This window comes from Cervus elaphus, chromosome 33 (assembly GCF_910594005.1).
Source record: "Cervus elaphus chromosome 33, mCerEla1.1, whole genome shotgun sequence".
Lineage (NCBI taxonomy): Eukaryota > Metazoa > Chordata > Mammalia > Artiodactyla > Cervidae > Cervus > Cervus elaphus.
The window spans coordinates 24,342,869-24,360,218 of record NC_057847.1 but is presented as its reverse complement, the minus strand read 5'-3'; the positions used below and the strand labels follow the sequence as shown (position 1 = coordinate 24,360,218).

Genomic DNA, 17,350 nt, shown 5'->3' with positions numbered 1-17,350 from the left:
ATTAGTGCCATGAAAGGCTACTCAGCAATAAAAAGGCATTACTGTTATACTTAACATTTTGAATGGATCACAAGAATATAACATTTTGGGTGGATATCAAGAATATGCTGAGTTTAAAAAGCCAATTCCAAAAAAGTTATGAGATTTCAGCACCACCAAACCAGCTTTACAACAAATGCTAAAGGAACTTCTCCAGGCAGGAAACACAAGAGAAGGAAAAGACCTACAGAAAATAAATCCAAAACAATTAAGAAAATGGTAACAGGATCATACAGATCAATAATTACCTTAAATGTAAATGGATTAAACGTTATCAACCAAAAGACACAGACTGGCTGGGTGGATGAAAACATGTGCATGTATACACTTTCACTTACATCACTGCTTGATCTTCCAAATTGTTTGCAATTATTTTATACTGTTAGATTAATCATGTTCCTATTATGGCTTGCAACTGTGACTATCTTTTATTTTTTTGTCTATTGATTGTGAAAACTGATAAATATCTTTTATTATTGTGGAAAAAAAACAGAAATAATAACAAAGCCAAAAAACCAAACATACAAACACACCCTGCCATCTAGAAATAACTCTTAAATTACAAAAACTTAAAAAAGAAAAAACTAAAAAAAAATGCAATGATGTCTTAAAATAACCAAAGTAAATATACATCACTACATATTAAGTCCTGTGGGATAAAACTAAAAGTCAGAAAATACCATGGCCTCAAATATATGCACTGTGTATTGTTTTAAGAAGTAAGAATGAAAATAAATATATTAAAGCATCAATTTTGAGTTACAAGAATAAAGTAAATCTAAGTGTGAAAAAATAATTAATAAAAAGAAGTCATTTTTTAAGCTGGTTGTTTGGAATAAAATAGCTAATAAAAACAATCCAATCAAAAAAGAATTATAAATATACAAAATAAGAAACAATAAGGAAGCAACAATCATAGCTACAAGGAAGATTTTAAAAATCAACTAGAGCCAGTGATTACTACTATTACAACACTGCAAATATATTTTAAAACTGCAGAATGATTAACAAAACTAAACTTGGGAGAGAAAGAAAGCCTAAAAAATTAACTACTATTGAATTTTAAAAAGTTCTTAAGAGCTCGCCACTATTAAAAAACACTAAGCCAAAAAGATTTCAAATGGAATACTACTAAATCTATAAAGGACAGATAATGCCAATACTATTTAAACTGTTACAGACCATTTAAAAAGAAAGAAAAGCTTTCTAATTTTTCATAAAATGACTGCAACTAAGAAAGTAGAAATTTTCCTAGAAACCTAGATTTTAGCATTTGAATTCAGTATTTAATATAATCTATCATATATAGAGGTGTAAGATGAAAAATTATCTGGCTATCTCCATAGATGATGAAACAGCATTTAACAAAATTCAATTATGTTTCTTAAAAAAAGCTAAATGAAATACAGAAAGCTAGAAAATTCTTTAACATAAAATATATGTCTCAAACCAAAAGTCAGAATAATGCCCAATGGGGAAATTAGAAACATTCCCAAAGAACAAGTCAAGGATGACAATTATTTTCTCTGTAAGTTAACACTGTCCTGCAAGTATTAGCCAACACAATTAGCAAAGAGGGGAAAAAAGATCTGAAAAGAGCCAAAAAATCTAAAAGGAGGTGGTAAAATTATTGCTATGTACAAATAATAAGATTGCATACTTGTAAACTCTCAGAGAATCAACTAAAATACTTATTAGAAACTGTTCACCTGAAACTATCACTATATTGTTAGTCAGCTACACTCTAATACAAAATTAAAAGGGTCAAAAAGTAAAATTTTAAAAAGAAACAATAAGACAATTATTATGGTTCAATACAAAATTAGTATAGAAAATCAGTTAAGTTCATATATACAATCAGTTCCAAGATAGTAATACTAAGACATACTAAAAACCCTTAACTCACATTCATTAAATTATTTCTGTTATTCCTTTCTGAATGAACTTGATGTTATTTGAAAAGTCAGTCAGCATGATTTTCTGTTGAATATTATCAGTGACTTGCACTGTAAATTTATAAAGGTGCTCTAACATGAAAAATTGGAGTTTCAATAAAACAGAATTATATCCTAGATTCAGTAAACATTTTAAATCCTTCATATTAAGTGTTTTTATTGTATTAAAGTTAAAAATGATAAAAGTTAAATGCATCAGAATGTCTAAAACTTAGCAACATAAACCTTCCTCATTTTTACTGAAGGATTAACATTCCATAATCTCTGATGATTTTTCAGCAATCATCATATACAAAGGAGTTTTTACTTATTTGGACCTTTCTGCCAAATTTAAGTGCTTTCTAACAACTACATAAAACCCATCCAATTTATTGAAACGTTTTAAGATGAGACTTAGCAATACATAAAGCTAAAAGTGAAAAAATACAGGTCTCGGTATATATAACTAATCAAGGCTATAGTTTTTCCAGTGGTCATGTATGAATGTGAGAGTTGGACTGTGCAGAAAGCTGAGCACCAAAAAATTGATGCTTTTGAACTGTGGTGTTGGAGAAGACTCTTGAGAGTCCCTTGGACTGCAAGGAGATCCAGCCAGTCCATCCTAAAGGAGATCAGTCCTGGGTGTTCATTGGAAGGACTGATGCTGAAGTTGAAACTCCAATATTTTGGCCACCTCATGCGAAGAGTTAACTCACTGGAAAAGACCCTGATGCTGGGAGGGATTGGGGGCAGGAGGAGAAGGGGACAACAGAGGATGAGATGGCTGGATGGCATCACCGACTCGATAGGCATGAGTTTGGGTAAACTCCGGGAGTTGGTGATGGACAGGGAGGCCTGGCGTGCTGTGACTCATGGGGTCGCAAAGAGTTGGACACGACTGAGCGACTGAACTGAACTCAACTGACTATTTTGTCAGTTTATTTAATCATCAAAGGCTTTAGCAAAAATTATTTTCACATTCAGACAAATGAAAATAATTTATTTTGGTATAATGAACAAGCTTTATTTTTTTAAGAAAATAATTTTTATTACACAATGTTGAGTAGAATTATTTTTTAATTAATCAATTTAATTGGAGACTAATTACAATATTGAGGTGGTTTTTGCCATACATTGACATGAATCAGCCATGGGTGTACATGTGTCCCCCAGTCCCAAACTCCCTTCCCCCCTCCCTCCCCATCCCATCCCTCTGGGTTGTCCCAGTGCCCAGCTTTGAGTGCCCTGTTTCATACACCGAACTTGGACAGGTCATCTATTTCACACATGGTAATATACATGTTTCAATGCTATTCTTTCAAATCATCCCACCCTCGACTTCTCCCACAGAGTCCAAAGGCTGTTCTTTTTATCTGTGTCTCTTTTGCTGTCTCATATATAGGGTCATTGTTACCATCTTTCTAAATTCCATATATATACAAGCTTTATTTTTTTAATTTTATTTTATAATGGAAAGGGAGATATAACTCAACACCATTTTCCCCCAATGAGTTCAAATGTTATCTTTATCATGTATAAAATCCATATGCAATAAAAATTCCTTTGGAGATTTATTTCTGGATTCTTGTGTCTCTCTTCCTTTGGTCTGTGTCTCTATTTAGACCAAACTTTTACTTAATGAAATTTTATAATGCATCTGAAGCCTGGTAGACCTCTACTCCTTTTCTAGATTTTCCAAGACATTCTTATGTGCTTATTTTTCCATTAAAAATTATGGAATAAGTGTACCAAGATTTTTAAAGTATCATTAGTATTTTTATTGTGATTACACATTTTTAGATTAATTTAGGGAGAACCAATCTCATTACAATACTGAATCTCCCTATCCAAGAACAGGATTTGTCTCAATTATGTCTCAGTACATAATTCTTTAAATACAAATTTATATCAAGTGAATATCTATGTTTTAATAGCTATCAATATTATAAAAGGGATGCTTGCAAAACTATTTTCTTACCTACAAAAACTAAGTAGTCTCCTTGAGTAAATATCAAGAGATGTTCAGATACCTTCTTCTTTACAACTATAGTTGATGAGAGATACTTTATTATACTTGATACTTTATTATTAGAGTCCATGAAACAAACTTTTAACTTTCCTCAAAAGGCTACAAATTATGTCCATTAGCTATCTAGAGGGATTGAGGAAATACATATCACAAGCTGGTTGGGAGAAGAGAAAGTGGGAAAGAGGCATAAAAATTGTATCAATATAAGATCAAAGCTCTATCCTCAAACAGCTTTCAAGCAGAAAAGTAAGAAAACATATGAAACAGAACAAAACCACCTGCCTCAGTTACTTTGCTTAAATTCTCCCCCTCATAAACTCATTTTAAGAGGAAAACACACATACAAGGTAAGAAAACATGGTTAAATCCTATGGGGAAGTCAATATTTTATGCTAATTGGTCTCTGAAATGATCTTTGAATGGAATTTCTAGAAACGTATAACTTGTAAGAATAAGGTATCCAGAAATAAAAGTTTATAAGATTGCTCCAAGAGTTAGTTAAGGATAGAGATGAACTTTATGGTTGTTCACCCAAAAAATGAGCCAGCTCCCAAAGTAATGCATTTATCAGCCAGCATAATGCAGAAATATAAAAATTTAATTGTAACCCAGAACTTCCCTCACTATGGAGCATGCAGTCTTAATAATTCCTATGAAATCAGTTCACCATAATTTCAGTTTTAGTAACAGTTGGAGAGATCAGAAAAATATAAATATATTATCAAATCTGAAAAACAGAAAAACAATAGATTGGAATCTCACCAAGTTCCTCCATATTACATCCTAAAAAGAAGACATAATAAAATCTTGAGTACTGATATTCTATCATAAAAGATAATTTTGGAATAGTTATGATTAGGCAATATATGCTCAGTCCTAAATCTATAACTTCTCTGCCAGTAAAAGCATTTGGGAAACTTGGAATGCAGAGACAGCAGTCACTTCTTGTAGTTATGAGGTAGATGTCTAAACTTTAACAATGTAGACAGTGATGAGAGTGAAGCAAAGTATTTTATTGCTTCTTCTGCCTCCATTTCTTTAAGCAAAACCTGGCTAAGACCTCAAAAAAAAAAAAAGTTTCCAAAGGGAAAAAAAACCTCAAAAAAAAAAAAAGTTTCCAATGAAAAACAGCCCAGGGGTAAGCTTGGGCAACAGCTCACATTACACGCAAAAGAAAATGTCCTGTGGTGAGTCTTCTTTCTATTTACCACATTCCCTCTCAGGTTGCTATATTTTATTTCACGCTTTTGACTGTCATCAATCAGAAGGACAATTCTATTCTTTGTTGGATAACTGGGCTATGCTCCCAAAAGTGACGAGCACATTGAAATAGAAGCTGCAGCAGAGAATCAGGTCACAGATGTGAATGAGAGGCCGAGAAACAGCTCTGAAGTGTAACATGCCGAGAAATACTAGATGTAGCTGATGCAGAACAAGCAGAAGGACACAGTAAGGATAACAAAGTTTCATACTCAAAAGAGTAGAAAGATCAAACGGAAGAAATAACAAACATTTTTAAAGAAACTAAGTATTTTTTACTTTTAAAAACAGTGTATGATTTATTTGGGGGAAAAAAAGTCTTCTTGAGTCAAAATAGCTGATGACAATCTGTGGATAGGCACTGGAATTAACACAGTAGCGTTTCCTGACAGGTGTTCTTTTACAACTAGATAAAAAATCTTTTATAATCAGAAAATTAATTTTTATACGGAAATGGATGTCAAGTGAAGTTTAAGTATGTAAAGACACTTAAATAATATTCCCACTTACTCGCTTTCTGAATTTTTCTCTCTTCATTTAAAGGAAAAAAAAATAGGAAGGAAACAAGGGAAAGCAGCTCAGCATTATGAAATCTGTGACTACATGTGGGGTTAAGAAGCATTCCAACAGATTTCAAAAGAGAAGAAAAAACTTTTAAGTGGCAGAAACAGTTATTTTGTAATATGCATGCACTTGATTTTTGGCTCTTTAACCTACACACAAAGTTAAAATTGTATCAGCTCCAGGAGTTCCTAAAGACTAAACAAAAAATGTTTACTATAGAAGTCCCAAAGGAAAAGATCCTACCCACCAATGTCAAAGCAAAAAACTTATCACCCTGATTCCTCCTTTTCCCTTACCTTCCATTTCTTCCCATCAAGTTGTCTCAGTTTTACTTCCAAAATATTTCCAAATCATTTGTTCATCTCTACTGTCACTGGGAAGTCCAATCCAATTCATTTTTAAATTAAACTTCTATAACAGCCTCTGAGCTGATCTCCTGGCTTCTACTTTTGTCCTCCTCTTACTCCATCTCCCTAAGACAGCGCATATGATCTTAACTTAGATATCATCATGCCATCTTCTCCTAAACCTTTACACATTTACCATTTCACCCAAAATGAAATTCAGACTCCTCTCTGTGATCTCCATGATCTAGATTGTGCAAGCTTACCTTGTATTGCTCTTCCTCTCCATTGCTCACCCTCTCCTCACACATTCCAGATATACCTATGTTTTTGACCCTTGCCTAAGTAACACTCTCATACTTCACAGCCTTTGCATTTTCTTTTGGAAAGATCTTCTTGGAATTTTGTTAATTTGAAGAATACATTGATATTAAAAATTCAAATAACACCAAAAAAGCAAATGGAAAGAAATGATTACTTAAAATTCCAAAGCCTAGAGAAAATTACATTATTTTGAGGATAATTTTGAGGATAATTAATTTGAGGATAATCCTTTCCTATATCTCTCTGTAGGTATACGTGCTATTCTACATTGTATATATAAATAATCTTCCATATATTCCAACTCTTTCCATACTGGTTCTGTCTCATACTTTAGTTCTCACCTCAAATACCAGGTCCTCAAAAGAGGCCTTTTGAACCACTCCTCTCTATGACATCACCTGTTTATTTCCCTCATTGTATTTATCTTTCTCTAAATTAACTGTGTTTGTTTACTTGGCTCTCATTTTTTGTCTGTCCAACCCCCAAAGAATGCAAGCTCCATGACGACAAAGATATTATCTCTGGGGGCTAGCTCCAAACCTAATACACTGCAGGTACTCAATATTTACTGAATGAACAAGTGATGGCTTTGACTAATATTTACATACTGCCAAATCCTAAATTTGTACCTTCTATTCAAATTTCAACCATCCCACTCAGCAGCTCTATCTGGATAGAACACAAGTATTGCGGTCTCAGTGGGTCACCTACCTGCTCCCCCTCATGTTGTTGCTTATTCAGATGAATGACACTACCATCAACCAAATTGCCCAAGCTACGAACTTCAATTTTATCCTTGATGCAATTCTTCCCCCTCACCCCATATCCAACCAATCACGAAGAACCTCTCCATATTACCTCAATTCTACCTCCTAAATCTCTTCAACCCATCCACTTCATTCAGACCATCTGTTCCTCTCCAACGTTGCTACCACCATTCAAGTGCAAATTACCGTTATTTCTCTCCTGGACAGCTACAATAACCTTTTACCTTGCTGCTCCAGATCCACTCTTACCCCCTCTAATTTACTCTCCATGCTGTAGCCTCAGTGGTATTTTCAAGATAACAATACAATCACGTCATACTTCTTAAAAGTCTTCAGTGGCTGCCCACTATTCTTAGATTAAAAGCTAAAATCCTTATCATGGACTATAAGGCCCACAAGAAATATCCTTCACCTAACCAGATTTTTCTCCATAATCCAGTATTCAGCTTTCTTTCAGTTCTTTAACCTACATGCTCTATCTTCCCTCGGCGTCTTCACATATGCCGTTCCTTCTGTCTACTACACTACCTACCCATATCACACCACCCTTGCTACACATATTCAACCTTCAGATCTCAAACTCAAACATCACTTCCTCCGAAAGGCTGCAGTAGGCAGGATTCTAAAGATATCCTCCCTCTCTCTCCCCAAGATTTCCATTCTCTGGTTATACAAACAATTATCTAGGTACTGCTATAAAGGGGCTTTGCAGATATAATTATTACTCAATTGATTTTAAGATAGGAAGATTAACCTGGATTATTCTGGTGGATCTAATATAATCAGCTAAGCCCTTAATGCAGAAGTTTCTCCCAATCAAGGACAAAATAGGAAATCAGAGAGAGACAAAAGAAGTCAGCCAACACCTCGTTTGGGCCTAGAAGCAGATTCTCCCCACCAGAGACTCCAGGCCAGCTGATAACTGATTTAAACCCACAAGACCCTAAGCAAAAAGCCCAAACTACCTGGACTTCTGACTTACTTCTGTGATATAATAAATGGGTATTACTTTAAATCACTAAATTTGTGGCAGCAGTAGTAAAAAACAAAGGACTGACCCCCACCTCCACTCCAGACTGTGTTAGGGACCCTGTCAAATGCTCCCAGACCATTTGACACTCTCATAATACTCATTATACTTAATGTATGCAGTCTAAGATCTATGGACAAAGGTTTAGTATTTTTGTATACCATAAACCACAATAATCCAACATCTACACAATTGGTACCTATAAACATTTGCTGACTTAACAAATTTTTCACTCAACTTTCTGTCAAAATTTTCAATCATGACACACCTCCTGTAAAGTACTATATTACAAAATATTTCTATAATAAGGGTCAATTGCTTTATAGCAGTTACAAAAAAGAGGGGAATAGTGGGAGAATGGAATACATTCGGAATCACTGGGGGAATTGTTCTTTTTGTTTTATAAGCGTTCCCTCACTTACTATTACCCACAATCAGAAATGCCCACTCCATGCCCAATACTCCTAGGGAGCATGACCATCTATTAGAGAATCACAAAAAGCTTACCACATAGAACCATTATTACAAATGTCACTGGGTCATATTCGTCAAGTATACTGGACTGTAAATAAAGGTTTAGAACAACTGTTCTACTTTTTTAAAGAAATAGTTTTCAAACTGCAAAAAAAAAGGAAATTTATTCAATCTGCCACAGTACTATATTTCATAATAAAAAGAAACTGACTATATTAAAACTATCTAGTCAGAAAGAAGAAAAGTCAACAAAAAGAATATTTTACTTACATTAACGGAAAAGCAAAAAATGGGAGTGTCATGGCAAGTCTTGCTGTAAGTTCATCCGGAAGATACCATAAGTATACAATTAAACATGTAAACAGATAGAGGACTGAAGAGTACAAAATTAATCTTCCAACCCATAATTTTTGTAATCTCTGATTTTTTTCCCTAAATTCTTCCAATGCTTGGATTTCCTGTGAAGAGAAAAATTCATAAAGAAAATAAACTGTTTAAAAAAAACATTTAACATGATAGAGAAGTTATAGAGAAACCACCCTTAAAATTCAATGAAATAAAAAAAAAAATTCAATGAAATATAATACCCTGATATTTGAAACAGAACATAATATGAAAAGACAATTAAAAATGAAGTTTAAAATATATTAAAATGCCTAAAATGATTTGACACATCTTTTTATGCAAGATATTTAAAAATGATATTTGATAACCTATCAAACTAGCAAAGCTCAGAGGTATAAAATTGGCATCAATAAACAGTATTTGTTAAAACAAACAAGTAGTAATTCTCCTTGTATAAGGCCAAAAAAAAAGTGACTATAAAAAGGATTAATAAAAATTGAAACAATGATCCATACTAGATTCCCTCAATCTATTCATCATTCTCAATATTCCCAAGGAATAAGTATTTTTTATGATAGAAACTGTAAAAAGCTGTGAAGTTTGCAAACTGATATAAATAGTTGCAGACTATTTTATAATCTACTTATCTATAATGGTGTAACATTGATTTACACCATGCCGTAGATCTAATTTCATTCTAACAGTCATTAGAGTTCTTAAGTCACTGATAAGACTTTGGACATTAACATGAAAGTTCTCAGGCTTACTGTATATCACCTCTAAATTCCCATACCAGATCTAGTCTCCAAAGTAATATATATTGAAATAATATTTATGTAACACCCCAGAGCCAAAGAACATACCTTATCTATATTTTCCAGAACCTCTACAGTGGAAGGTTTCGTCTGTTATATAAATAGAAATAGCTTGTTATTGCTAACTTGGAAACACTTTGACTTTTTTAATCATAAAAGAACATTTTAATCCAAAACTAAGTTTTTTCAGTATTATCAAGCAATATGTATTCCTGTTTATTTACAGATGAGATTTAGATTTAAATAAAAATTATAAATATAAACAAAATTACACAAGACTAACGAAATAAGAAATAAGATGCTCCTATTTAACTTATTTTTAGGCCCAAAAGTACTTTCAACTCTGTAGCTCAATGTTTACCCTTCTTAACCCCAATAAAACATACTCAGAAACTACTGAGAGATAATTTGCTTTTCTTAGATATGATTATTCAAAAGAATTATATTAAATTATTATAAATTATTAATTCTAAATAATTATAATAAATTATTATAACTATAAATTCTATTTTAAAATTCAAAACTAAAGTTGTTCTGATCTACTATTGCTAAAAGTTCACTTAGGACGCTGGGGGTCAAAAACCAATTAGCTACCTTCACTCTGAATTCCTAAAGTACTTTTCTGAAGATCAGATTTTTAAAGGGCATCTAAGAATACTTCGTTACAACAGAGCTTGTTTTTCAGAGACATTTTTTATATCACCTAGAATAAAAATCAGCCAAAATGGCTCACATAACACTTGAAAAAATATACTCAACCATCTAACAGGGTAGTGATAACCAATTCATTGTAGTGCCCACAGGAATTATTAATATTAGATTAAACCATATGAAATTGCTGTTTATGTAGTCAAAACTGCTGAAGACCGGTAATTTCATATGGTTCAACCTAACAAGAAAGACAAAGGAAAAACAGATAAATTCAATTATCAGGTTTTAAAGGTGGGGTGAGGGAGGTGGAGAGTATCAATAAAACATCAATCCAAAGCAAAGCAGTTCCAGCAATAGTTTAAAAACTAAACTGCATATCAAGTACTGCTAGATTCCATTATTATGGTAAAAAGGAGTAAAAAAAATAGGCAAAGCAGTTTGTCCTAGACTACATTACCTTCTCCTATATTGAAGAAGAGCATTTACCAATATATTTTATAACCCTAAATTTAAAGACTTAGCCAATAAAATAAAACTCTATTTTTAATTGTGTTTAACCTAGTAATTCCTAAAAGTACATCTAGTATGACTTCAGTAAATATTTGTGATAAGCTTTAAGCAAAAAGATACAACCTATAAAAACATTAGGTACTGCATAGAATAATTTCAACTATCTTTCAAGTAAGATTTAAATTTAGGTACTATGAAAACAAAAAAAGATAACCATTTGCACATGAAGGTATAAAGAGAGAAATAAAAATAATTCATAAGTCAAGGTGAAATAATCCTGTTAAACAGAGACATGAGACACCTATAAAGCAAGTATAACCATTAAAGTCCAAATAAAAAACAAATTCACAAGAAGGAAAAAAAATTAAATAGTTAGGGATAATATTAAACTACTACTCAAGTCTACACCACAAAGGAGACCTTTACAAATAACTTTATGGGACACTTTTACATTAGACTAGGAACTATTGTAAAGAAAACTAACTTACCCTCCATCGAGAAAATAATCCACCCATTTTTCATTTGTAGAAACTGGGCACAATAATAAATATCATCAGTTGTCCAAAGGAATTCACAGCTAGAAATAAAGCAATTATTTTTAAAGTTTAAGTTAAATATACAGCATACTCACTATAAAATTTAAATGTTGCAATACTATAAAATAAATAAAGTACTATAAAATATTAATTTCCTTGGATTCCACTTATGTGAGATTTTAATTCAGATAGACTTGCAGATAGTCCACCTTTTAAAAAATCTTTCTTCCAAGGCAGAACATATTTAAAAGTGAAAATAAAGCTGGAAGGACTTTTTAAGTAGCGAGGCATTTTAAAAGTGTATATTTATACCACTTTGCAATTTTCTGTTCCTTAAAGTAGGTCCCCTATGTTGTTCTTGCAAGAAAAGTTCTGCTATACTTTTATTCTCCAGTTTTAAATACAGCCATTTCTATCATTTGGCTGTCTCCCAACTAAACTAGTTATTTGGAGTTAGGGGTGCTCTACAATGTTCAGAATAACATCACTTTACAATAATAGAAAGCCAACTGGATTCTAAGTAAGAAAATAAGGGTTACAAGGCTACCTGTGACAATGAGCATATCATTTAATGTTTCTGAGCCATAATTTTCTTTTCTGTACATTAAAGTTAATAATATTACCACTTTTCACAGAACAATCCTCATTACTACCATTTCACAGATAAAAAAATTAAGTGGAAAGAAATCAAGTGATTTGCCCAATAACTCAGAAGAAACATTACCCAAAGGAACTCTATCTTCAGACTCCTGGTCTGTCCACAACCAGTCAACACCCAAATAAGCACTTCTCTCTGAAACTCTGTTTGAGTCCCTCCAGTTAAAGTGTCATGTCAGTTAGTTGCATCTCCTAGCCCCATCTTTTGGTTGGTTTTCTATGACTCTCAAATGTATGCAATTCTCCAGGCAAGAATACTGGAGTAGGTTGCCATTTCATTCTCCAGAGGATCTTCCCAACCCAGGGATCAAACCGCCATCTCCTGCATTGCAGGCAGTCTCCTGAATTGCTGGTAGATTCTTTACCACTAAGCCACAAGGGAAGCTATATTAAATATTACCATACATTTAAAAAATGTATCAGCAATATTATAACCTAAATCAATTTACCAGTCAATAATTATATAATTTTTAATTCTTTTAAATTGAAATAGTGGAGGTATATTTTCAAACTTACATATTTTTACAAGGTTACAGTTACATACTACCAACATAAAACTGCTTCATTTCCACCCAAAAAAAAGTTAGGCCATAATTCTTACATTTTTTAAAACCTATAAATGTAATCACCAAATAATGCCAGCACCAAGTAAGTACATACACTCTGAGATACTACTTTTAGGTTGGAATCAGCATAAGGCATGCCTACCTTGGACTTTCTTGGTTACAGAAGTAACAAAAAATCTAATTATAAAACTTACAAAGTGACTTTCATGGACAGAAATATCTATCATCTATCCTAACAATTTCTTCAGTTTATAAATGTAATCAATGCTATAAAGTCACACTTAAGTTGCAATCTAAATATTATTATTAATCCTTCAATAGTAACTCAGTATTCAAATTTCTAAAATGTGGTTGTAGGAAACCCAGGAACTTTAATGAATAAAAGTTAAAATTTCTAAGCTAAGACATTAAATAGATCTCAAAACCATAAAATGCTAAAAATCACCAAGACACGTGACTGAGGAGGGAAGATTCAGATGAACCACTTAACTTGTATACTTTCAAAGTATACGTTATCCCACGTATGCATGATGTATAGGACAGTGATTTGTACACAACTGACCTACACATTCTGGTTTGAAACAGTGATGTGCCTCCAAGTTAACAGCTACCATAAACTAGATTTTTTAACATTTGAAAGTAATGACAACAATAATATTTAAATACTTAGTACTCAATCTTCTAGCAAGCCCTAAAACAAATGTTTTTCATAAATTTTGTCAAATAGATACTATTATCAATCTGTTTTACAAATGAGGAAACTGAGGCTACAGAAGTGAAATATTTTGCTAAGTTCCCAAAGACAGTAAGTACTAATAGAAGAGCCAGACACAGTATTTTAGTTTTGATTTTGTAAAAAGCAACAAGTTAGGGATAGGGGATTAAGAACTACAAACTACTATGTATAAAACAAATAAGTTACAAGGATATATTGTACAGCAAGGGAATATAGCCAACATTTTATAACTATAAATCAAGAATAATCTTTAAAAATTGTAAATCACCAAGTTACATACCTGCAATTTATATGATATTGTAAATCAGCTATAGTTCAATAAAAAAGGCCAAAAAAAAACCAAGTTATTTCCAGCAACTCAAAATCAGAAATAAAATCTTTCTGTAGATTAGACTGAATTATTTGTACATAAAAGCACCTCAGACATTCTCAAACATCTGGTAAATGGGGTTACTGCAGTGGAAAGTTATAAACACAAGATCCAGAGTTGGTACAGTGTATCATGTAGCCCAATTCCTTTATCTGATTAAATTTGAATGCTTAAGTCTACATAGAAGAGAAGCTAAATGATGTGCCAAAATCATGTACCTCCAGGTAGGGGCAGAACTGGTACTAGAAGTCTGCAAGTACTGCCTCTACTTGTTTACTGCATATCACTTTTAAAATACATGTCATATGAAATATATGCATAATACTACAATTAATACCAACTTTCACATCAATTATTTGCTTTGAGAATTGTTTTGGTATTAATGAAACATTAACATTACTATGAAACCTCGGGCAAATAAATTACTTAACCTCTCAGTTACTCATTATCTTCATGTGCAAAAGAGTGATAGATAAGAACCCTCTCAAATGTTAAAAAGCATTCTAAAGTATTTACATAACGCATTCTCAAGTATTTACAGCAGTGTCGGACACATCCTAATTTCTCAACAAAAATTGTCTTTACTGCTGTGGCTGTTCCCTTTCTCCAGTCCATCTCTGTTTCCTTTCAACACATGGAAAATACATGAGAATCAGACTACTAGCATTTTTTTCTGAAGCATAAATCAATTTGCTTGCCCTTGAGTGGACAGATGGTTCAATCTCAACTGGCCTATTCCAAGAACTCTTCTATGAACATGTACAAAGAGTCTCCTTCCACTTTGATATAATGGGACCTGACATGACCATAAGAGCTGGGTGCATCTAATGTGTTTTTCAATAAATAACGATGCCCACCATATTATTCAAATGCTTTCTGCTAACTGCTATTCACACTCAGGTTTAGGTGTCAGAATTTAAAATCTCAGGACATGTTATTCTTAAATTTTCAGCTTACTTCAAGTCATATTGACATAACGGAATAAAAAAGGTCTGGATTCAAAATATGACTCAACCACACACTAACTATGTGATCTTGGATAAACTCTCCAAGCCTCAGTTCAGCATTTGTTTAGCCGTGAAAATACACTTCACATAATTGTTGCATGAGTTAAATGAAATCATACATCATTTGGCACAGTGTTCAACAAATAATGAAGTGTATAATAAACTATAGAACTTATTACTATTACCAGAAAACACATGTAGTACAGCAACACTTCTCATATGGAACACATTTCTTTCTACCTTCTTATAAAGAAACTGTTTCATAATTTTAAAATTGGAAAACAAAATTAGCTTGCATTTTAAACTGAAATTGTATTGCCCTCGTTTCCTCCAGTATAAAAAATAAAGCAAAATACTCTGATAACTCTTTCATTAAAATAACCCTGTAGGGCCTTTAACAGCAAAGGAAGTTTAGTTTTATCAAGTTCCAAACTTAAGTAGAAACCATTCAGCCACCACCAATAGAAACCTCTATAATACACTGGACTATTCAACTTGAGATTAAAAAGGTTTGTTCTAGAACTCTAACTTCCAAATATCCTGACTGAAAAGACAATTCTGAAATATCTCAAATCACCACATTTATTGCTCAAAAACAAAATTACTGAAAAGAAGTACACTTCTAAAAACACTTTTATTATTTAATGATTAAGTTCTGGTCTTCACGGTAAGTCAATAGTCATTCTAAACTAAATACTACTCAAAAAATGACTATTTGATTGGAAAGATTTCTATAACAAAGCATACCTGTTGTAAGCCATTTCTTCCTTATATTCTTTCAAGTTAATAATATATGAACACTAAGGTTTTTAACAGTATTGTGCTCATCCCAGTAGATGACAGAAAAACTGAAATTCTAATTGTAAATGCATCACTCGTTTAAAAATGTGTTCAAAACCAACTTGATTCTCCTAAAACTGAACTACGGGGGCTGTTGAGGACAAGAAATTAGCAATGCCCTGCCACTTTGAACACATCCCTGAAACCAAGCTTACTCAACAACCACACAAACTGCTGTTGAATTTTGTGTGGTAACAATTTTGTCAACAGTGACACCCAGGCCACAGAGAAAGGAGAAAACAGTCGACAATAGGAACCACAAACCAGAAGCATACTGGGAAAAACGGAACATGGAAAATTCAGTGAGTCACAGATTTTACTTAGTACAGCGAGCGCACCATCAGCAAAACTGAGTGCACCAATCCCAACTTTCTCTTAATCCCCCAACACAATATTCAAATATTAAAACTATTGATGCGGTCTAGATTTGCTCTTCTTCTGCCAGGCCTATGACACCCACGCAATCTCGCCCTTCCCTTCACCCCACCGTCGCTCAAATAAGGACAACGGCAGAAAAGAGGCTTCTCTAAGCAGCACACAATCCACGCCCACACGCCTGGGCCGAGCAGTATGACACTGACAGTTTTCGGTCCCTCCCGATCTCTCCAACTCGCGGCGCCTCCGCACACAACTCAGCAAAAGATGACAAGGGTAGAACCCACGCAAAGCGATGGCTTACTGTAGGACCTTCTGACCCTTCGCTCGGACAGGGAGGTGGGCCAAACGAACGGTGCTCAGCTCAACCCAGTCACCGCACCACCACCCCCGCCTCGAATCTCCGAAAAAAGGCTGGGGAACCAACTCCCCTCCGGAGACAAAAAGGTGTCTCCAGCACTCCAGAGCCATCCCAGCCACTGCACCGGGAAACCAAGGGGATCAGGCGGTGAGACGGGGTCAGCGCTCAGCCAGGCAGGAGCCCGACTAGCCGCCGCCGCCGAACTGGTAGGCCACTCGGCGGGAGGCGGAGGCGCCTGGGAGAGGCAAGCGAGGTAATCGGAAGCGTATTTCCCAGGGAAAAGCTCAGCGCGCCTCCCTTCTGCCCAACCGTCCCAATGACCCTCATTTTGAGCCCTCTACCTTCAAGGAGAAACGGGCAAAGCCCGGCGCTGGCGTCCACCTCGGCCAGTTTCGGCCACCACCGCGCAGTCCGCCTCCGGAGCGGACAGCAGCAGCCAGTGACAGAGCGATGAGCCCGGCCAACTCCTTCCCATCAAACCCCGCGCTCCCGCCGCCGGCCAATCGGCGCCGCGGCCGGCGCGCGCCGCTCCCTCGTCACGTGACCGTGACTAGGGCGGGCAGTTGGGGGAAGAGGCAGGCGGTTGGCGGGAGGAGTTCAGTGCATCCCTGTGGCTTCCGCAGCCAAGTGGGGTGCTCGTCGTCGCGTCTTACAGGTGGAGTGTCATTTGTTTTGACTCTTACCAATAGTTACTTCTTACTCCTCCTCTGCCTCCTGTTTTTCTTTTGGAACCTGTTCTGCAGAGTCTCACTGGCTAAAGAAAACCCCGAAATTGGTCCTGATGGCCCAAGACCGCCGCGCGAGAGAGGAGTGGGT

General features: G+C 34.6%; 1 protein-coding gene across 3 annotated transcripts in view; it reads right to left on the bottom strand.

Annotated features, from left to right (window-relative positions):
- LNPK (lunapark, ER junction formation factor) overlaps positions 1-17,012 on the bottom strand; it is an 87,439-nt gene extending 70,427 nt beyond the window's left edge. For 2 of the 3 annotated variants that reach the window (XM_043894140.1, XM_043894142.1), the window contains exons 1-4: positions 16,876-17,012; positions 11,575-11,663; positions 9,974-10,015; positions 9,036-9,223 (exon numbers count right to left, since the gene is read on the bottom strand). In XM_043894140.1, coding sequence (XP_043750075.1) covers positions 9,036-9,223; positions 9,974-10,015; positions 11,575-11,601 — 257 coding nt within the window. In that variant the 5' untranslated portion in view covers positions 11,602-11,663; positions 16,876-17,012. Of the gene's footprint in view, positions 1-9,035; positions 9,224-9,973; positions 10,016-11,574; positions 11,664-13,861; positions 13,890-16,875 lie in introns of all 3 variants that reach the window. The other variant, XM_043894141.1, reaches the window with a different exon arrangement.
- Between the last annotated feature and the right edge of the window lie 338 nt (positions 17,013-17,350).